Source organism: Drosophila mauritiana, chromosome 3L (genome assembly GCF_004382145.1).
Source record: "Drosophila mauritiana strain mau12 chromosome 3L, ASM438214v1, whole genome shotgun sequence".
Classification (NCBI taxonomy): domain Eukaryota; kingdom Metazoa; phylum Arthropoda; class Insecta; order Diptera; family Drosophilidae; genus Drosophila; species Drosophila mauritiana.
This window is the reverse complement of record NC_046669.1, coordinates 4,476,879-4,500,005: the sequence shown is the minus strand read 5'-3', so window position 1 is coordinate 4,500,005 and position 23,127 is coordinate 4,476,879. Positions and strand designations below refer to the sequence as shown.

At 40.9% G+C, this 23,127-nt stretch overlaps 2 protein-coding genes across 7 annotated transcripts in view; one reads left to right on the top strand and one right to left on the bottom strand.

Annotated features, from left to right (window-relative positions):
• Nucleotides 1-4,325, top strand: part of LOC117139331 (tyrosine-protein kinase Src64B) — a 36,461-nt gene extending 32,136 nt beyond the window's left edge. For both annotated transcript variants that reach the window (XM_033301577.1, XM_033301578.1), the window contains exons 5-8: nt 2,066-2,282; nt 2,388-2,641; nt 2,709-3,016; nt 3,078-4,325. In XM_033301577.1, the coding sequence (XP_033157468.1) occupies nt 2,066-2,282; nt 2,388-2,641; nt 2,709-3,016; nt 3,078-3,692 (1,394 nt within the window). In that variant the 3' untranslated portion in view covers nt 3,693-4,325. The remainder of the gene's footprint in view (nt 1-2,065; nt 2,283-2,387; nt 2,642-2,708; nt 3,017-3,077) is intronic.
• A 1,693-nt stretch (nt 4,326-6,018) lies between these two features.
• Nucleotides 6,019-23,127, bottom strand: part of LOC117141100 (band 7 protein CG42540) — a 34,751-nt gene continuing 17,642 nt past the window's right edge. The window contains exons 1-9 of one of the 5 annotated variants that reach the window (XM_033304416.1): nt 22,481-22,964; nt 20,284-20,319; nt 19,380-19,489; nt 18,797-18,869; nt 18,185-18,267; nt 11,638-11,841; nt 10,290-10,345; nt 8,344-8,524; nt 6,019-8,279 (exon numbers count right to left, since the gene is read on the bottom strand). In XM_033304416.1, the coding sequence (XP_033160307.1) occupies nt 7,959-8,279; nt 8,344-8,524; nt 10,290-10,345; nt 11,638-11,841; nt 18,185-18,267; nt 18,797-18,869; nt 19,380-19,489; nt 20,284-20,319; nt 22,481-22,964 (1,548 nt within the window). In that variant the 3' untranslated portion in view covers nt 6,019-7,958. Of the gene's footprint in view, nt 8,280-8,343; nt 8,525-10,289; nt 10,346-11,637; nt 11,842-18,184; nt 18,268-18,796; nt 18,870-19,379; nt 19,490-20,283; nt 20,320-22,480; nt 22,965-23,127 lie in introns of those variants that run through there. The other 4 variants (XM_033304422.1, XM_033304418.1, XM_033304417.1 and 1 more) reach the window with 4 other exon arrangements.

The window sequence follows — 23,127 nt, the reverse complement described above, 5'->3', positions numbered from 1 at the left end:
AATAAAGGGGGTTCCGTTTAAAAGTAGCACTTTAAAAGTGGCACTCTAAAAGTAGCGCACACATTTAAGCCAAGCATACTATGAAGGCATTAACTTGTTAACTCCTCTTAGGAATCTTTTCATTTCGTATACAAACCAGAGAACTGCAGCCCGCCACTCGCACTCTACGTCCACCCGATAAACACTCGGTACTCTAGGCACCCCGTGTTTTTTGACACCCTACTTGCGGCAACACAAAATACTCGAGTGTTTTACCAACGTGGTGTTATTGTTACGAGTAAAAAAACCACCCGAGGCCTGCTGCGCAATAACCATTTGGGTGAGTGGACGCACAGTCAACGATCGGCCGCACGTCATTTTTTGTATGCGGGCTGCAGTTCTCTGGTCATTTTTTGTACGCCTAAAATTTGTATGGGAGGAAGCGTGACGGGTATAAGAAATGAAGGGTAAAAGGGAATACCCAAGAAAATTTTTGTGCTCATGTCTTTGCTCTTTGATGGACTCAATGGGTGCCACCCGTTTCAAACGGGCTTATTAATTTTTCAAACGTCGCTAGCTGAATACTCTAATGATAAATATTCTTACATAAAGTCTTTTTTGAAATGAATTTTGTGACATTATGTACATAGATTCGGCTATTAGCATTATTACTATTACTATTATTTTTACTATAATTTATATTTAAATAATAATAACGTTAATAATATATAATAATATATAATAAAATATATATAATATATAATAATATATATATATATAATAATTAAATTACATATATATATATATATTAATAATATATAATATAATAAAATATAATATAATATATATAATTGTAATAATATATAATAATAAGATGAAGGGCATATTTTACAAAGTATTCGACAAAGTCTAGAGCCACGCCGAAAGTATAGTGTGTAAACGTATGGAGTGTAAAACGTATGGAGTTACGCATCTTGTCTGTGACTCGACTACCTACGAGACCACTCGAGTATTTTTGGAAACACCCGAGTATTTTTGGAAACACCCATGTGTTTAACGGTAAACCCATAAGTGTTTTTCTCACTCATCCCTTTTTAGGCAGTGTGTGATCGGCACCCGCGACGCAGAGCACCGTATTGATTCGGGTGCGCGCACAACGGGGTGTCTTGTCTGCATGTTCAGATTTATACTGTGTGTTTGTAAGTACCCGCGATGTGCGTGGCGGGTAGCACCCGCACACAAAATTGTAGGGTGTGAGTCGAGTGGTAAAAAAGTGCCACCCTTGCAGTTCTCTGATACAAACCTATACAAATTTCCATAAAAAATCGGTCCCTTTGGTGTACCATTGAAATGACGGAATTATTTTGATCTGACCTGTCTTTCGTTGAGAAGGCAGACCTCGCTGGCAGCCGATTAACTGCTGGCATTTCTATCCGTGACATGACAGTACTGCCTTATAGCATATATGGCCGTAAAGCCGCTTAGGTCGTGTAAACCCACCGAGAGGTTGAGTGCTTGGCCAGTGATTTGTGCCGACTTTGTCAGCACGAACTTTGCATTCGGCATTTGGCATGGGCATGTGGGGATGATGAACCAGAAGGGTCAAAGGAGGAAGGGCGGGCGTTGCAATGGAGGGCAGCGAGCGGCCAAGGCAACTGAACTGGCAAGCGGCGCGTTCAGTTTATTTATGCGTTGCCTCGATGTGAGCTAAATCAATTAGCCAAATGCAAGTCAGTGCCAAAAATTGTGGCTTGGCAGCGTTTTCGAGGCACGAAATGAAATTGTTTCGTTGTTTATGGCCCCGGCCCCCAGAAAAGTATGCTATCCAATTTGCAATTTGCATTTGGCACCCTCAACGCGCCCATACTTTAACTCATTAAATTCTAATTAAGTTTCGGTCATGGCTGGCAAATTGGTTAGTCAAAATAGGCAGGGAAAATAAAAAAATATTATTTCCCAATTTGTCGCCATAAATTGCAATTTAAGGACGCAAATCAAATTTGCCCAGCCAGACGAAAATTGCCACTAACTCGACTCGTCCTCTCTTGCCTCATCCTTCCCACTTTTTATCTTTTATAACTTCCAGCCGGCGTTCCTGGTGTCGTGCTCAAGCGCGTTGTCGTGGCCCTGTACGACTATAAATCCCGCGATGAATCCGATCTGAGCTTCATGAAGGGTGACCGCATGGAGGTCATCGACGACACCGAGTCCGATTGGTGGCGTGTCGTGAACCTAACCACCCGGCAGGAGGGCCTCATCCCGCTCAATTTCGTGGCGGAGGAGCGCAGCGTCAACAGCGAAGAGTAAGTGCCTGTATCCATTATTTTGGATACTTTTCACAAGAGCTAATCCAGCATCTTAATATTAAGTATTTTGATTAAATATTAAACGGCCTATTCTATTTCCAGCTGGTTCTTTGAGAACGTGCTACGAAAGGAGGCGGACAAGTTGCTGTTGGCCGAGGAGAATCCGCGTGGCACTTTCCTCGTGCGACCTTCAGAGCACAATCCCAATGGCTACTCGCTGTCGGTGAAGGATTGGGAGGATGGACGTGGATACCATGTGAAGCACTACCGCATCAAGCCGCTGGATAATGGCGGCTACTACATAGCCACCAATCAGACGTTCCCCTCGCTTCAGGCCTTGGTCATGGCATACAGCAGTAAGTATATAGTTTTCGAACAGTGTGGGACTCTCAAACCTATTAATTAATTTCCTTATCTCTGAAGAAAACGCTCTTGGCCTGTGTCACATATTGTCGCGTCCCTGCCCCAAACCGCAGCCCCAGATGTGGGACTTGGGTCCGGAGCTGCGCGATAAGTACGAGATTCCGCGCTCGGAGATTCAGCTGCTGCGCAAACTGGGACGCGGCAACTTTGGCGAGGTCTTCTACGGCAAATGGCGCAACAGCATCGATGTGGCGGTCAAAACACTGCGCGAGGGCACCATGTCCACGGCTGCTTTCCTTCAGGAGGCCGCGATTATGAAGAAGTTCCGCCACAACCGCCTGGTGGCCCTCTATGCCGTTTGCTCGCAGGTAAGTGCGATTAATAAATTTTCATTAATCTGTATTAACTTCAACTATGAATCCTTTGCAGGAGGAGCCCATTTACATCGTGCAGGAGTACATGTCCAAGGGCAGTCTGCTGGACTTCTTGCGCGAGGGCGATGGCCGCTACTTGCACTTCGAGGATCTCATCTACATAGCCACCCAGGTGGCCAGCGGTATGGAGTATCTGGAGTCCAAGCAGCTCATCCATCGCGATCTGGCGGCCCGTAATGTGCTGATCGGAGAGAATAATGTGGCGAAGATTTGTGATTTTGGATTGGCGCGTGTCATCGCGGATGACGAGTACTGCCCCAAGCAGGGATCCCGGTTTCCGGTCAAGTGGACGGCGCCCGAGGCGATCATTTACGGCAAGTTCTCGATCAAGTCGGACGTGTGGTCCTATGGCATTCTGCTGATGGAGCTGTTCACGTACGGACAAGTGCCCTATCCGGGCATGCATAGTCGCGAGGTGATTGAGAACATCGAGCGCGGTTTCCGCATGCCGAAGCCAACGAATCACTACTTCCCGGACAACATTTATCAGCTGCTGCTCCAGTGCTGGGATGCTGTGCCCGAGAAGCGGCCGACGTTCGAGTTCTTGAACCACTACTTCGAGTCCTTCTCGGTCACGTCGGAGGTGCCGTATCGAGAGGTGCAAGACTAAACAGAGTCCAGCCTATTCACACACATCACCAACACTCTCTCACACATACACACACGTACGATATATAAATAGTATATAAAGTTATACATATATTATACATTTATATGCATATTTACTATAATTCTTAAGACTTTTTAATGGCATAGTTGCATACCAACCAACCAACACACATGAACTCTATATGTATGGTATATGTATGTGTTTAAGCGTATCTTAACAATTCAGAAACCAACTACAAACAAAAAAAATCAACAAAACAAACAAAAAAAACTAAGATCGGAAAACAAAATTTTATATTTTACACGCAAAACTATTTTATAATTTATATACCTAACTGTATGTACTATGGAAATAGAAAGTATTTAACTAGTTTTTTAAGCTTAACCGAAAAGAGAAAGGGGCCGAGAAATGATACCAAGAAATCAAGAAAGAAATTGAAGGCAACTCTATTGAATTTCAAATCGAATACAGCTACAATTTAACGCTACTTTAATCGGTGCTTAGGTTTTATGTATAAACAATCCAATCCAATCCAATCTACAACTATAACTTTTTGATCTTAACCTCCCTCTGCTGAATAGTTTCTTCTGATACTTTCCACACACACGACTATCGACTAAGCCAAGTATTATTTGACTCAATCAAACCGTATCAAGAAATCGAACATTTACGCAAAACAAATTGTTGCTAATGAGAAACTCCAATGATGGCATTTACTTATAAGGTGGCGTCCACCCCTCGTCTCTACTTCCAATTCAGAAATCTACACGATCTATCACCCGAAACATAGTATGTTGCTTCTTCCTCGAGCAGGTGAAGCTAGGAAAAAAATAAGTTAGAAGAAGCGAAAATTGCATTTTGTACAAATCATTGAAAAGGAGAGAAAAACGCATTTGACATATTTCGTTGTTACCAATTGAACCAATGAATGTTTATAGTACATTTAAGTTTATGCCAAAATTATTGTTTATTCTTTGTTCGTATACTTAAGCACAAGCAACACAATTGGGCACTGTCCATGTAGTCTAGATATATCTATTGATGTATAACCTGCAGCGTTGGCCCGCATTTAGTTCCCCTCCAGACCTGCTGTTCCTTGCGTGTGCAGCCCAAATCAATAGCCCGACTCAAGCCATACGGATAAACTGCTATCTTAAGGGTTTCAAATGCAAATTGTCAGACGATAACGATTCTAATCGATCAATGTATCAATCCACAATCAATCACACAAAACACACATCTATCTTAGCTTCTAGATGACCGACACGAACAGATCCACACATGAAACATGAATCGAACATCGATTGAGGAGACTTTATTTAATTTATTTGATTTTTGTTATAATTTTAGTTTGTCGTTCATCGATATAGTACATATAGCATATATTGTGTTGGCCATTGTGTGCACATTCTGTAGCATAAAACCAAAGTTTAGCATTTCGTATTGAGATATATGTATTTGTAAAGAAGATTTATACGGCAACTCGAAGCATTTCACACGTAAACACACACAGAGATCAGTTTATAGGATAACCAGGCTTAAAACTAACGAGAACAACAACCAATCATTGTATGAAATGGCATTCAACGTAATCACAACGGAATCACTGCAAATAATTAATTAAAATATTGTTATAATTCACAGGCAAAACTGAAATTGTTTAGCGTAGTTGATGAATTTTTGTATATAAACTTGACATAACGTGTAGAAATAAACGAGAAATTTAATTGAATGATACCGAACCGAACTAATAATTAATGATTTTGTGGCAGCTGAAAAACAACAGCCATTGGCGGCGCAAGCGGCACGCAAGGCATTAACCAGAACACAACCAGAACAAAAAATTTCACAAATTTTTTATACAAACTGCGGCAATCAAATTGAAAGATTTACAAAATTTTTCAGCCTTTTGCCTGGGTAGGCGTGTTGCATGCGCTGACAGCGGTTTTTGCCTGATAACACACGAATAGCAATGTCTGATGAATAATTATAGAAATAACAACTGAGAATTGTCATGTACTGCGGATAATGGTTCAACACGCAGATACAAATATGAATGAAAACTGAATTTAGCTGATGTAAAATGATAGAAATGTGTCCGTTAAGTCGGTTAGGTGTGTAATGCATAATACAAATAATAATGATAATAACTAATAAAATTGAAAAGTATGTAATAACTAAGAATCAGTTGTTTTATTGGGGCATTATTGTATTTGGAATACATTTTTTTTAATTACTTATTTTTTCCTAGAATGTGCTTATTATGTAGAACTTACCAGTTTTGAAATTAAAATAAAACTCAAGGCTCGCCTTTTGTTTTTGCTCTTTTGGATACCAAAAAAGTTGAAGAAATTTTATTGTTCCTTTACACATAAATCTAATTGTATGTGGATAATGAAATCGTTTCTGTTTAAAAATTTTCAAAGGCAAAATTGTACATAATATGTAGTTCGTTATGCTTGCATATGTATATATATTATTATTTCAATAACTCGTTTCGTATTTCATGAAGTGCGCTAAAAAGTAAACTTTTCCGTGTTGCAAATACATTTTAGCATAAGATGCATTTCGTTCTTCGATTTTTTCTTACTTCAAACCTATTCAAGTAGATGGAATCTACTTCGAGAGAGGCTAGACGATCTTCTACATCCTGTGTATGTGTTTGTGTTTGTGTGTGGTGTATACCCGATACGATTATGCAATATTAATTAAGGTGTCAATTGGTAAAACAGTTCTGTACGGCTTAATTGCTCTATTTGTTTATTGTATGTACAATAAATTCGTATTACTCTTATTTATTGTTTGGCATTCGTATTTTGGACCTACGAACGTTGCTGGCTAGTTGATTTCATCTGTTAGCGTGGGTTCAGACAACTTTTAAAAACTGATCGATGTTTTTAAAAGATTTCTAAACCCACTATGATCAAACAAATCCTCTAGATGCCTGGATTAGCTCCAGTGGAAACAGATTAACAGTTGTATTAGTTGGAGTGTACCATATGAGTACAACTGTTCATAATGAGAGTTATTAAAGTCCTATAAAGTTTTAATTGGTTTTGAACAACAGTAACTCTATTTTATACGAGCTAACCTGATCACGACTTAAATGTAAATTTGCATAGCTAAGTATACAGCAATATTTTAAGTCATCAGATTCATCCATAATTAACAGGGTAACCAGCATACGGATAAACATTTACAAAACGCCTTTGTCAACAGTTCAATGAATATTTTAGTTCAACGAGGGCCCGCTCTCTTGGATCAGTTAATTAATTTATTACTAAAAAGAAAGGTTTAATAAAATACCTAATTAAAGTTACAAAATTGTCTAATTTTTAACTAGAATGCAAGGAAACGGACCTTCGTTGAATATTGAGAGAAAAACAAACAATAATCTGTGGCTCGCTCAGTTCGTGAAAAGACAAAACCAAACCAACCATTTTTGACTATTTCAAATTTCACAATTCAAAACTTTCAAAACTGGTTGGTTTTAGAATTTTCACCTAAACGACCGCACATCATATGGTGTGATTTTAATAGCAAGTATTTTACTTTGATTTTTGTGTTGTGTGCTAAACTTGAGTTGCACCGCTAGTTCCTACGTATAATATTTAGAATTGCATCCTCTGGTCGTAAAGCTACAAATATTAAACTCTATTTTCGCCTCGTATGAAACTAGTCTAGGTTTGTATCTTTGTATCTATTTGACCTCAGATCCCTCGTTTCTCTCTTGAAGGATCTGCAGTCGACTAACGCATTCGAATCGCACTTATCGGTGTTATGAACTAAGATTTTTGATTCTTTTGAATCGTTGTTTCCGTTGGTTGTATTTTGTTCTTGGTTTTTATGTTGAAACGCTCTGCACAATTATATTTCGAGTTGCTGCTTAAAAAGCCCAGAAAAATGCATTACATTACATGCCCTAACAAAAATTACATAGCCAGCTTTCATTTCCTAAAGGAAAGTAACTCAAAATGTGCAGCTCAGGGAAAAGGGATATGGGGATTTGAGATACACATTTTTAAGTTGGTCGTCAGAGTTACCCAGCCTTTGAAAATGAAGCAATATATTCGACTGCAGAAAAAAGCCTGTTCAGTTACACTTTTTCCTATCGATATTTGGATATGCATTTCTTTAAAGGAAATGCATATATGATACATATTCCTGAAATATTTTTATGCTATATCTTTAGAAGGATATTCTTCAAACATTGTGCAGGACATTTTAGAGTCGACGAAGCCGAACCTTTTGTGATCTTAAGCTGATTTACATGGCTGATGAGATCTGCTGCCCCTGCTGATAGAGTTGATCCTGCTGCTGCGGCTGTTGCTGCTGCTGCTGTTGTTGCTGCTGCGGTTGGTACTGCTGCTGCTGCAACTGCGGCTGTTGGTACTGCGGCTGTTGCTGCTGCATCTGCTGCTGCGGTGCCAGTTGCAATGGCGGCGGTGTGTTGCCAATTGCTGCCGCAGCTGCTCGGGCATTTTGCTGCGTTGTGGCCTCGTTGGTCTTCAGGAAATATGTTATTAAATCGATGGGCAGCGGGAACACAATCGTCGAGTTCTTCTCCGCAGATATGGTGTTGAGTGTCTGCAGTGGTTTAAGCGCATAAATCAGTAGTAAATCGCTCGCAAGTCCCCGATAAGCAACTCACCTGAAGGTAGCGCAGTTGGAGGGCAGCCGGCGAATCGCCAATCACCTCGGACGCCTCGCGAAGAGCCCTCGACGCCTTCTGTTCTCCTTCGGCGGCGATGACTTTGGCGCGGGCTTCCCGGGCGGCTTCTGCCTCCGCGGCCATGGCACGTTGCAGTTGCACCGGCAGACGCACGTCCTTGCTGCTCGGTCGTTGGATAAAATGAGATTAGCCGGCGTGACTTGCAGATTCGGAAATACTCCTAACTCAAAGATAGTGCTATTTTTTACCCACAAAGCATCTGCACTCAGACAAATTTAGCTCCCTACTCTCTCTTTCCCCATATTCAGACTATCCATTCTAAATTCATTTTTAAGACTAAACGAGATCATATATGAAACTCCAGGATTTCATTTTTCAGTGCACAAGTGCGCACGACGGAGCTTGAACTTCCCATTCAGACTGGTAAAATGTATCTTGTCGAGCGTTTGTCCTCAGCGCCTTTAAATTTAAAGCTATCAACTGAAATGTGCGGAGCTGTATGCTAATGGCACTCAGCTCAATGGCGCATCTTTAATTCAAATGTGGTCTTGGAAAACATTTTTTACGACCAGCGAGCCGTGATGTTAAATTTATCAAATAATATTTATATCGCTCTATTTGTCTTGAATTAAAATCGAGTTATATAACTCATAAACACCACAATTTCTCGCATCATTTTATTGGCCACTTGAGGAAGTTATAAACCATCTGATCAATAACACAACGCAGCCGGCGAAGAAGAAGTGAGGTGCAATAATGAAATATTCAACAACTGCCATAAAATGAAATCGTTTTCATCGCAAATCGGCCAACTTTTGCCTGATGAAGAAGTAGGAGTTTTTTTTTTTGCGGAAGGGGAGGGCAAAAAAGGTAGCAGCCGCAACATAGCCACAGCTACAGCAACAATAATACGACCAACAACAAGCGACAGGGCGTCAAGTTGTTGCAGCTGTTTCAACATGGCCAACACACCAACAGCAGCAGCAGCAGCAGCAGGCTCTTCCACTCCGCCATATTGTGTTGGCCCTGTACGAGCATTTGACATGCCAACGTCAAAACACTTGGCACTGCGAAAAAGTGAAGCTGACAAAGTAGCCACGTGCCCCCTACCCCTCCCCACCCGCGAGTGGCAAATAATAAATTATAACAACAGGGCCTCGGTGACAGCAGACAAAGGGCAGCAGCCAGCTCCGCCCATCAGGCAGCGTTATTGTGATAAATGCCCGGAAAAATGGTATAACAAATAAAACAAATAACCAACAAACTCGAGTGCTGTGGCCTTGCAGGGACTACGATAATGTTTGCGGGGCTCAAACTAGCCAATTTAAATGTTATATAAGCTGGGGATTACGGCAGACTCGGGAGACTAGTCAGCAGAAATGAGGGGGCGTACTAGAGTTTCATAACGTTATTATAGGGGTTCTTTCGATTTATCAGTTAAGGTTTATTTAAATGGAATATAGCTCAATATAAATATAGCTTAATATTAAATACATTTAACGAATTGTTTTTTAGCACATTAAATCAAATGGCAAATGGCATGCCCAATAATAATTATAATTGATTCTAGCAGACCAATTTGAAAACTTTAAAGATCCTGATCTGAAAATTAGCCACCTCTAATATCGTTTAAATGACTCTCAATTTCCTCGTTTTCCTCTTCACAAGTGACCAAAAGTGAGGAATCAAATTCGCAAGCATTGAAACTAATCCATTCCCTTTAGAGAAATCACCCCGAAAGTAGCACTAAAAAGAAAAGCTCACAATATCCTTTGGAGCACATCAACTTCGACTTGGCGAAGTGAAACGTTTATAACATTACTTTTATAGCTTGACATAGAAACTTTTCCAGGTTGCCACTGCAAGTGTTGTGTGTGTGTGTGTGTGTGTGTGTGTGGGGGGAGTAAAAAAGCTGTGCTACTTACATTTCCACACGTTCAACTTTGATGCCCCAGGCATCGGTGGCTTCGTCGAGTTGAACCTGTTTATGATTGGAGCAGGCCAGGTAGTTGAGGTGGGTGCAGTCGTTGGTTGGTGAGTTGGGTTAGACGGTTTTGTTGGTTTCGAGGCGGATGAGTCGTGTGAGAAATAGCAGTAAAAATACATTAGTTTTTGTTTACACTCGTTTTTCAGGTCGTTAACAGTTTTGTTTCGGTTTTGCTTTTATTTCTTTCACCCTCTCCGCTGGCCTAGTGCATTTTTCCGCACATTGTTTGTGGGTCGTACAGCATCCTTGAAATGAAAAACTAAAAATGCAGCACTTGGCATCGTCGAGGGGAGTGAAAGGAGCCATGGAGCCGCACAGCCATTGCAACTTGGCATTTTGCACATGTTCGCACAACGACGTGCACCAGCGGCTGCCGCTGAAGCTGAAGCTGCCGCTGATGGTGATGCTCGAGATTTTCGCCTGATTTTGAACTATTTTTCATATGGCATGGAAAATAAATAAATAAAACGACCCGTTGCCAGGCTTGCCATAGAATTTGGGTTAAGTTGGCAGCTGCTAAGATATGCGGCTCGTAACTTTACCACCATCGCCTCCCCGATGCCTTTTCAATTTGTACATTGCGATGAAAAAACGCTTTGGCTCCGAGATTATTTTCATGCCAGGCACGGAGGGCAGACAGACATATCGCCTTTGGCAGCTGTTAAATTTCGCAATTAATATTTCGCCAGCGGAGTTATACCGCAAAACTTTAAGGTTTATGCTGCATAATTAGGAGCAGAAGCTTAAATGTCATCTGTCAGCAGAAGGGACTGGCAAGTAGCTGCATTTATTCTGCGTGGATTTTCTCGTTTCCTTTGTGCACGCAAAAAAAATATTGGGACTTACATTAAGATAGGACAGGAGATTAACATTTAAGACATCTCTGGTCTTTTTCACATAATAAACTGGATCGAGTGTTTTATGACGATGCTCTCGTTAGTGGCGCCCAATGTAGAACATATATGGTTGTACAAGTGGCGTCCAACGTGGAAAAGCAAATCTTGATACAATTTTGTACAGTTGGAAACAGCATCTATTTTTTAATATGGTATCTTCGGTATGAAGCAATATATTTGTTCAAAAAGTCTTAATGAAAGTTAGTAGCATTGGAATTTTAAATGCGGCTAATTAATTCTCGATGACTTTTCCCTATGTGTATTTCATTGTGCCGGTAGACTAAGTAAATTAGAGGAAGCAGCTCGACGAAGTCGCTAGATTCTTTGGAGAGGGAGAGAGCTTGTTGGCGGGCCGGGCCAACTGGCAACTGTCAACTGTTTTGAACTCACCTGCATTGTGCCGGAAATCGTCATACGCTCGCTGAGTATCTCATGCAAATGCCGAGTTCCCATTGTGTTTCGTAGAGTAGTCTGTGCCAGTAGCCTGGTCGAATGGTGAGCATTCTCCACGTTCGCGATAGAGACGGTCGCATTTGATACCCGATAGTAAACCACTGCATCCACCGAAACCGTAACGCTATCCTTTGTGAGAACCTACAAGATGCAGTGGGTATTTTTTTTTTGGTTTGGGGACATTTGCTTTTTGCTTTCTCTATTGTTCCTGCTATTGTTGTAGTTGGTCTGTTAGTTATTTTTATTATTCGCTTGTTATTGTTGCCAACAAACACATTCACAGAAGTAAAGGGATGTGCGTATATACAGATACCATTCGTATACGAGTATATATACACATGTGGGTGGTACTTTGGTGATAAGCTAAGCATTTTGTATCTGTATCAGTGGTTGGCCAGTTGTGCTGTGCACTTTATGGCCGACAAGGAGAGTGGTATAATGCGAATGCACTTGGCTTGAGCGTCGCTGGCTTCTTTTGGCCGGGTCGCTTTTCTCTAATAGAACTAAGTGCAGGGAGTGCAAACTTTTGCCACAGACCGACGGAAGGACAGACAATGGCGAAAGGCACACAAACTCACAAAGCACACACACAAAGGCAGTGCTTTTTTCATCTTTTCATTTTGATTATTGCATCTGAGTCTGTGCATTTGGATTTGCATTTGCATTTTGCGTTTGAATGTGTATCCGTGTATCTGTGCATCACAAAAGTCCCAAAGTCTTTTCGCATTGTTTCGCATTCAGCGAACTTTATCCTAGCAATTTGCCGGCACAAGTTTTATGTGCTCGAGTGGGATTCGATCATCTGCGCAATGAAGATACGTGAAGCAAACCCAAGAGCTTTTGGGTTACAGTGTATAAGTTAATGTACAGATAGTGGGGAAGTTAAACAAATTATACAAGTACACGTGTAAACGGCACAAACGATAAGCTGAAACTGAAGTACGAAACTGAAGAGCTAATCAAACTGAAGAACCAATAGCATGAAATCGTTTGTAGAAAAGGTCTTACATTCTATTGGGAGAAAGATAGTATTGCAAGGGTTTTTTGGGAACAGAGAGATGTGGTGGGGGGTCGTGGGCGGTTTATGTACAAGTTTCCGGTTGCCCGTGCTTGGATTATTCCATCATGACCGCAAGTTTACTGGCCCTGCCCCAATGGTGTCAGCCTCGGTTCATGACGCCCAAATCGAATTCTCGAAATTTTATTTTTATAGTTCCTTTCCTCTCAGAGTTGGCTAAACTTATGCCCAACTATCTGCCGCCGCTGGCACACACAAGTCCATATATACCAGTGGTAAAAAGTTGCTCCCTCAACGACGGAGCGCTTTACGTTTTATGACCTGCCCAAACATTGTTCGGCGTAGTCTAGACCGCTTTTTACGGCCTCTCCACAAAGCTGAAGCTGTGGTGTCAATGTTGTTTAGTGTCATCGTTTCCACTCGGCCAGTTTCGAGGCTTTTCCATGCCCAGACTTTGGGCGGTGAACTTTTGGGCTAGGCAAATCTCTAGCACTTTGCATGTGAATCAACTGAAATGTGAGCAGCAGCAGCTGGAGGAAAAGCTAAAAGACAAGGTCGGAAATATTTCTGCAAATCCAGTTATGCATTTGAATTTGCTAAGACTTATTCTGTTTGCTATGGTTCTCACTTGAAAATTTTGAGCTATTGTTTGCAAACTTTAAAGAGAGGTAATAAAGGAGTTTTATGAATGTCTATACGGTGCGTATACGTTATATTTCAGTCATAAAGCTTTGTTTTATGATATTAATTCTGTTATCCTCTTAGCACAGCATCTTATTTTGTTCACCTAATTTCATTTGTTTTCATGCCATTCCATCTGAGATATTAAATTTGATTTGAATCTAGGGCAACAGTGCGTATGATTAACTTTCAGCTTGCACATTTGCTTGCAAGCATGTCAGAGATTCACATCCTTCAGTGAGGTAGCTTTGATTACTACCAAGCGCAGGCTTAAACAAATAATCTACAAATTCAATTGGGCTTTGTGTGCATTCTATTGAAAAATATCAGGGCTTTCGCACTGCATACCTTCTCATAATCATGCACTATTCACTTCATTATGAATGCCGTTCGAACATCCAAAGCCTGCTGCCTGCTGTCCATGAACAAAGCTCTAAATCAATTTGGCCCGAACAATGGCTTATTATTTCGAACAATAGTTGGTTGGCTTAGTTAGGGGGTGGCGATTGGGCGGTGGGTGGTGGGTGGTTGGTGGTTGGTGGTTGGTTTTGTGTTTTAGGCGGAGTGGAGTGGTGCTGAGTGGGTGGTTCATTGCATTTTACGGAATAGAATTGAATGAGCAAACGTTCAGGAATCAATGATGAAACCATGGAAACAAGAGCAGAGATACAGATAGATAGAGAAGGGTAATCGGAAGTGAATGAAATGAAAATTCCAAACAATAGTTTATACACTGTAACGCCTAAACTAATGAGTTATCAATTAAACACAATTTGGTTATTTATTACAATTTGCACAGTTTATGCTGCGAATTTGTGTCAGCATTGAAATTTAAGTTTAATGGGACTCAACTGAAAATGTCCTTCACTTGCTAGCGACTACAACTGAGAAAGAGTGATAGATAGAGCGACAGTTTAAAGAGGTCACAGTGAGTTTTAGTTGAAAGTATAGTTCTCTTCTTTAAGCTATGAGCTTTCGAGCTAGGTATCGTATAGTATCTATAGTAATCTATTTCCTAGTCTATGGGGCAACTACTGATGCTGATGCTGTGATGCTGGGACTTGCTCTAGCTTTAGCTATTTAACTACTTCATCATCACTATAACTGCTGCGAATCTAGCGCGTTTTGGCGGGCGGGCGGCGCATTTAGCTTTTGATTTTTTTTGGTCTAATGCTCTGGCTTTTGGCTTTTTGGCCTGCATGCGTGCAGGAGTTGAGTTACCACTTTTTAACAGCTTAAACCACGCAAAACACACATAGATGAACTCGACATTATATGTATATATGTATATTCGCTGTGCGCATATATATATCGCATATATACAATGTGTTCTTGCATTTTATATTGGGAGGGGTGCGTCCTTTCGCTTGTGCTCAAACAAATCAAATTGTAACGATTTAATTAGTTAGTTGTACAATACATATTTTGTTGTTGTTCTTTTTGGACGGGGCTGGTTGGTTATTTTATTCTTTTGGGGGGTGGTGGTGGTGGTGACTATGTTGGTTAAAACTAAAAGCTGTTCGTGTGTGTTTGTGAGCTTGTGATCTAAATGACGAATGTTAGATGTCTGTGTGTGCTTTGTGTGAGTGTTATATTCCGTGTGGTTTATTTATATTTTGATTTTATACTTTTGTTTTCCAGTCTGTACCAACATTTATAAACAATCTGTGGTATCTGGTTTTTTGTATGGTTTGTTTGGTTTCTTTTTCGTTTAAGACAGTTAGAAAGCTTTTTAGAATAGACATTTATGAAAATATATATTTAGCATGCTCTCAAAAATTATTCGAACGCTTAACCGAACAGGGGAGAGTGGGGGTTTATCAAGTAAGTGCATTTCGATAGTAAATTTCTTTTCGTGTGATTTGTTTTGGGGGTTTTCTTTGGTAGTTGTAAGTAGTTTTTGGTTTCGGTTCTTATATAAGGTTTGCTAAACAAAACTTACGTAGCTCATAAAACAAAATCAATATATATGTAGATATATAGAGACAGAGAGAGGTAGTTATATAGTTTATATATAGAGCTTAGGTAAGATAGACAGTCAGATAGAGGCAGAGACATATAGATAGTTTAGACAAAGATAGAGAGACAGTGAGAGATCGGTTTGTGACTGCTTAGCAGGAGAGTGAGCAAGACAGATGTAGTAGACAGAGAGAGGTATAGATAGACAGATTATAATTTTTTGGTGGGAGGAAGTGCAATTGAGAATGTTTTTGTTGGATTTTTAATGGGGTTCCACTTGCATTTTAAGCTACGCAAGACCTACAATTTCTGTTGCTTTTTTTCTGTGTTCCGGTGTTGCTGTCTTTGTGTGCGTGTCCTGGGACTCGAGTTTGTGTGAGTGCTGCACCCTGTGTTCAGTGAACAAACATTTGACATTCATTTCTTCATCAAGTTTTCTTTTTGGACAGACAGAGATAGAGACAAACAGTGAGTGACACACAGAGAGGGATAGAGAGATAGTGGTGGAGAGAGATAGAGATAGAGGGGTTATGTGTGCGTGTGAGAGAGAGAGCCAATGCGTAATGCGTACAGTTCTTTTGTGGTTTTGCCCCGCCCCCGCCCACCAATTCGTTTTGCATATGCATATGTGGTGCTCGGCTGAACACAGAGAGCGAGACAGATAGATAGAGAGAGGTAGAATTTTCAGTTGATATGCATTCTGGCACTTTTGCTTTGAACTATTTTTTTTATTTATTTTCTTTGTTTTCAATTTTTTGTTGGGTTTTTCATTCCTAATTGCAGGAGACAATCAGAGCTTTAACTATGCAAATTGTAATAACTTGAAGTTAATGTTCAAAAGACATCAAAAACTAAATACGATTACGATAACGATTACGATACGATTTAAAATGAAAAGAAATCCAAAATGAAAGTGAAACGAAATGATGCGCAAAAATCGCATTTCGTATGCACTTAAAAGGGAGATTTTCGGGTGAATGTGTTTGTAAATCTGGGCTTGTATGTGTCTTTTGGTGTTTGTGAATAATAACATCGTCATCGAGATGGTTTGGGGGATTTTTTCATTTTTTCTTCTTATTTTTTGTTCATCCTTGCTGCAGTGGCCTTCATGCGATTTACACAAAAAACCGAACAAACTCAAATGGAACATGAGAATGCTGGCGGATATGCAAAAAACGAAAAAAATAATAAAGATGGGGTATTTTTGACTTTGGTGTGTGAGATTCTGTATGTGAGTGTGAGTGAGTTTGCTTCACGTGACGTCAGCAAGATGTTAAAAAAGCCAGCGGATTGAAATCGAACCAGTTACCATTACTTCTATCTTAAAATTCACTTTAGCCTCGCTTTTTTCATCGCTCCATATTTCATTTAAGTCTGCCAAGTGAACAATGAAATATGCACAGGTAAAAATGAGAAATGGGTAGGGGGTTTTTCTGGGTTGGCTTTGGCTTGATTGCGATAAAAGATCAAGTAAGCGAACTAAAGGATGAAAAATTCCCAAAAATAAATGGAGCGCGTATCTGGATGAGACTCCTGTGTAGCACTATGTGTGTGTGAGTGAGGGCAAGGTGAGTCCTACCTCTGTATATGTGTGAGTTGTGGGTGTGGGTTGAGTGCACACCAATGGCAATAATAATAAAAATTCTGCAACATTGTTCAACTTCAATACGACAACAAGTACCATACAAAGTATTTAAAATATATATATATATAGGATACAACAAGACTACCAACAACAACAACAACGAGAGTAGAGAGAGCAATGTGTATGTGTGTGCGTTTGTGGGTGTTAGAACCACAATTTTCTTTTTCTCGTTTTATAAAACAAAATGGACTGCAGCCACTCGAAATGGTAGGGAAAAACAATTAAATAAACTATAAATGTGGTCAACAAAAATGGTTTTCTTTCACTTTGCTCTTGATGATGCTGTTTTTGTATAATAGTGGTTAGAAAGAGGGGTTCTTAGCTGGTTGGAAAGTGGAGATAGATACGTTAATAGATATAGATAGCCATAGACATAGATATAAATATATGAATACAGAATGTATATAGAGGGAGAGCAGGAAGACACACAGATAGAGAGGCTGCATTGGGAAGAAAATCAAAACCGAAAAAAAACGAAACGAACGAAGAAGAAAGTAGAAACTAAAAGTAAACACCGTGACATGCGACGACAACAAGAACGAGGGGGAAAAAAGTCAAAGAAACGAGAAGACAACGTTGCGTATGCGTAATTCACGCTCCAGTTGCGCGTCCTGTATCCTTGTGTCTACATGTATGTGTGTGTGTCTGGGTGTTTGTGTGGCTTTTGGTACCCATGTGTGTGGGTGTCCTGTCAGCAGAATCCACAAAACAACTCAGATTCCGGCTGTGTTCAGCCAAGCTTCTCTTGCGGATTCCGCCAACAGGGCCCAAAATCTGTATCTTTTTATCTGTGTGCTGGTGTGTCCGTGTATATTTCTTATCCTTTATTTTTGGTCAGAACACAAAACAAGAAAATGCAACCGAAAAATACATATATGAGAGTATATGTATAAACATCTCTTGTTAACAAACGTGTCGGCTGGAATAACTTGTGGCGAAAGCTAAAAGTTTAATTGGTTTCTGCTTTACTTGGCATCGTTTTAAAATGTCTTGTGTTAGCGTGTGTGTTTGTGGGTTGGAGGGGACTTTTTGAAGTACATAAACTAAAAAGATTTCCACTTCTGGTTAATAAAACAACAACAACAACATCGAAGAAGGCAGCATATGTTTGTGGCTGCCACTGCAGGTTGCAACAGCTTTTTTCGGTATCAACCGGAACCGGAACTGCAACCGGAACTTACCTCCTGCGGTGGCACATCGTATGTGCGAGTACGCAAGTCCACACGGGCATAGGAGTCAATGCAGGGCAGGATGAAGAAGATACCTGAAATTACGGTTGAAATGCTTTAAACGCTCGCTAAGAGTTACGGACTACACTGGCTAACATGGATATAAAAGTTAGAGCACCACCATAATTTTTTAAAAATATCCTTAAGAGACATCTTAGGTTATTCGATATAAAGACAACGTAGCATTTCTGCTATTATAAAATTATTTTTTATTTTGAATATATTGTTAAAGTAAATATCGTTGATTTTACATGAAGCTCAACACCTTTGTGCTTCCCTTGGTCTAGGAACTTCTTCACAAAAATTATGCAAACTAGTGTCATGACTGTGGGAGAAGTTCGCCTCAATTTGGCTAATCTCTTCCTCCCTCGGAATGGGAGCACAAAAGCAGAGCACACGGACTGAGAGCCGCCCCAGAGTCGCTAATTTGGAGCAAGTGCAGCAATTAACACAAATTCATGTCGCAGGCGAGCGGCACTAAAATTTGCATAGAATCGTTACCCCGCCGCTCTCCTGCAGCCCACCCCTGTTTGCACCTGTGAAGCTGCAGTTCTGAGTACTCACCTGGGCCCTTGGCACCGCCCTGCATAAGACGACCCAAACGGAAGATAACCGCGCGCTCGTACTCCTGCACCACCTGCAAAATGTGGCAGGTGAGTGAAATGTTCATGAAACGAAATTGAAACTTGAGGAAATGCTAGGGGTACAAGCCTTAACTACCCTGTTAAACATAAAAACTAACTTTAAGTATAAAAGCATCCAGACATGTGGCATTAACGGCTTAGAGAAGTGACTGTTAATCCTGCTGTATATAAAACTTAAAAAATTTACATCTAATCAGCTTTTTTTTACTTAAAATTTTAAAAAACTTAATCTCCATAATACGCTTAATACTTATTATTATAAAAAACTGGGTCATGGTTGCCATACAGATTTACATATACCTATAGTTCTGCTAATTTGATTTATGATGAAATTTAAAATTATTTAATAAATAGATAATTTATTTGCTTATTGTTCACAGAGCTCGCTTTAGGTTTATGAAAATTAGGTTATCTGTTTGATAAAGCTTACTTTCTATAAATTTTTCATCAAGTTTTTAATTAAAAGAACAATCAAAAACTATGTATTTCAAACAAAAGCTTACCTTAAAGCAAACGAAGAGACTGAAGGGTAGCGTCATTATCACAAGAGCCACGGAGAGAAATATTAGCAATTTTCCGCATGTTGATGCCTTATCGCTGATTTCCTCGTCCGCTGCGAGAGAACGTGGCGAGAAAACGAGAAAATTTTCTTATAAATACATGTAACGTGGCAGGATGGAATCAAGTGCTCAAAGCAAATGCTGCAAATTAAGGCTTAAGCTATAAATTCGTTTTGTATTTTCCTCGCTTTCCTTTGGGCCCTGCTCTGCTCTGCTGAGAAAAGAGCCAAGACTGTTACATGAATAATGCGCTGAGCATCTGAAGAAAATAAGAAAAAATCCTTAAACGAAAGACCTCCGCATGGCGCATACAAAAATCGCAGACAGAATGTCGCAATAAAAAATGGTGAGCAGAAAAAAAGGGTATTCTTCATTACGCAGTACTCGTATTACTTAAAGTTTAGCCAAAAATTGAAGTTTTTGAGAGGGATTTTTTTTGGGGGGCAACAAGTCGCCCATTTGGTTTATTGATACTTGAGACGCGCCATAATTTCGATGGGGCCCTCGTCGCGTCGTAAAAGTCAAAATGTTGTTCCCGTGGGGAGCTTGAAAAAAACTGTAGCATACTTAGGTGCGCTCACCAAAAAGAAAAGGCGGAGACGGAAATCGAAATACAAGCAAACAAGGAGTGTGCATACATTAAAAAACGGAAATTTCTCAGTAAATACTCATAGATAGTAGTCATTATAGTTAGATAGTTAGATAGAGTTACACATAGAAAGTAGAGTATAGCTTTGTAACAGGTTAAAAAGTAGCTGTGTGTGTGTTTCTGTTTGATTTTGGCTGTAGGATGTGGGGATCTTTTTCTGTTTTTTTCTTGGGCATTGTCCAAATTTGTGCGACTTACAATAGAGAAATCCATGTGAATGTTTTGCTTGTGTATCTGCAAGAATACGATAAATCGAACAACAAGAGAAATTAATTGGGGGAAAGCTTTTCGGCTCGATCAGCAACTAGCCAATTGGTGTGTTTTTTGTTAGATTTTCTGGGAGCTGGTTCTTGTGTTTCATCGTCTTTTTCGAGTGCTCGGCGATCCTGCGGGGATCTACTTAGCTGCTCCATGCCATGCACTTTTTTTGGGGTTTTCTTTTTGGGTTAAACAGCATGCTTCAACGAACTACGAAACTCAAAAAACTAGCTACGAACGCAAGAAAAATCATAAATTATTCATGCCACACATTTAAATGCTGTTTACGCGCTGCTGTTGCAGTTTATTTGCCTTCTGGTTTTTGGTCTGGTTTGCAGCTTTCCGTTTTCAGTTACCCGTAACCAGTTACCAGTTTGCTGGCTGCAGCTGCTGGCAATTAGCGGCACGGCACAGTTTGCATTTCAGTTTCAATTACAGTTCATTGAAAAGTTGCCACAATGCCAACACCCAGCAACGGCGACGTCAGCAAAGTGTTTTTAACGAGCTCTCACCCACTCACTTACATTCACCCAAACTCACACAGACACACACACACACACACACAGACAAAACATGAAAATTGACGCTGGAAAAGGGAAAACTTTGATGGGCGAATCCTAGGGCCTGGTCTAAGCCAACAAGCTGCCAAACATTCTGGGCAATTCCTCACCACCTTCAAACTCTTCGCATCGCACCGCAGCAAACTTTTATTGAAATTGATTTCAGAATAATTGCGATTTGAATGTGCCACTGGCACGGGAGAGCCGAGAGTTTTGCCGAGATGAAAGGATTTCAGGATCTGAGGATTTATGTGTAACGCCCGAGGCTGGTGACCGCAAACCTAATAGATTTATAGCCAAATTGCTTCAGTAAAAATGATAAAATGATGGAGGAAGAGCCGGAAAAAATGTTTCGCTGAAATTGTAATTAGGTGAATGGGGACTTCTGGCCTTAATTGCATCACCTTAAGCCAGGTTTTAAGCGGGTCTTAATTGAATTTGCACACAGTTACCAAAAGTACTGCATTTTTTAAATGTATAATAATATAATAATAATATATTTAGTTGTTGCTCCATTGATAGGGTGTAAATGAATGATCTGTTATTTAAAGAATTCAAAAATAAAAGACTTGATGTAGATGACCTCATTCGTTTCATGAGGAATTTACCTCAAATAATTTCAAAGAAGCTAATTTAATTATGAATGGTCCATTATCTTTAGAACTAGTTGTTTTTTCCATTAGTTACCTTCCATTCACTGCCAGTTTTAATCAATAAGCCCCGAATTCAATATTTTATCGAGTCACCACTTTGGTTGCATACAAACGATAGCTGATAATTATTCGAGTGCTGCTGGTTAAAAAGCACTTATTTGGCCTCCTTTTCGGCTGCGGGTTGTTTGGTTTCTGTTATTCCATTCGTGTTGACCCCAACAAACACAGAAAAAAGAGCTGAATTTACCTTAATGTACAATCTCGGAGAACAATGTGTGGTCATAATTTTTTAATGACCAGCCAACGGCTGTCCAGCTGCTCGCCGTTCTCCCGCACCACCCCCTTAACCCGCCCAGCCCGCTCAGCCCGCTCCGCCCACCGTACCCACGCCCCCTCCACCGCGCCGCCCTCGCACCACATCAACGCATACGTCAGAGCGCCAGCCCCTGGCAAAAAGCTTTGCTCGGGAAATAGGTCAGCTTGATGTTGCTGCTGTTCATGATGATGTTGCTGCTGCTGTTGTGGTGTTGCTGCTGGTGCTGCTGCTGCTGGAGGTCCTGGCGTAAGTTAAAGCAATTTCTGATTGAATTTTGCATGGCAAATGCTGGAGAGACTGAACTCTTTTTCCAGGGCCTAATGAAGCGATTAGCATGCATGTGAAATGTCTTCATCGGGCCATATATACGAGATAGACACGTATGTACAGTGTACGCCTAACCTGATTAAGCACAGATACACAAAAATAAGAGGAAACGATTGATACAAAAATCCGAATTGTGATTTGTGGCGTCTCTAATCAAATTTTGATGTGGCAAATGCAAATGCAAAAGCGAATTGGGTGGGTCTTTGGAGACCGAGCAACAAGTTCAGCCAGGCGGCTACAGTGCACACTCTCTACAAGAGCCACCTGCAACATCAGCTCACCTCTTCGCGCCTCGGCTCGATGGATGGCCTGCTGCTGCTGCGATTGCTGCATTAGGGCATGATGGCTGTGTGGCAGTAGCTGCTGCGGCTGCTGCATCTGCTGCTGCTGCTGTGGTTGCTGCATCATCTGCTGCTGCTGCTGCTGCTGTTGGTGGTGCTCGCGTTCCCTTAACTGTGGTTGCTGCAACTGCGTCAGTGGTTGTTGCTGCTGTTGTTGCTGCGGCTGCTGTTGGTGCAACTGTATGGAGGCAGTAACTGGCAGTGGTGATGAGGCCACATTATTGGACTGATGGTGGTGCAGATGGTGGTCCCGTTCCCTATCCCGATCACGATCCCGTTCCTCCGACTGACTCCCCGCCGGGGCGGGTGGCGCAAAGGTGCTGGTGCTGGCCGTCAGACGGGGAGGCTGATGGTGGTGCGACTGCTGCTGTTGGCGGTGCAGCTGGTGGTCCCGATGCTCCATGTCCATCATCGAATCGGGCATCAAGCCGCGCTCGCAAAACGAAGCCAGTGCGGCGGCTGTTCCTGGCTGCTCCTGGTCAATCAGAGTGGCGTCTTTAGTCCGTTAAGTCTTGTCCTAGTCCTAGTCCTGCATCCTGGCACTAGCTCTGTTCTTTTCTTCAACGCACACGCACACACTCTCACAC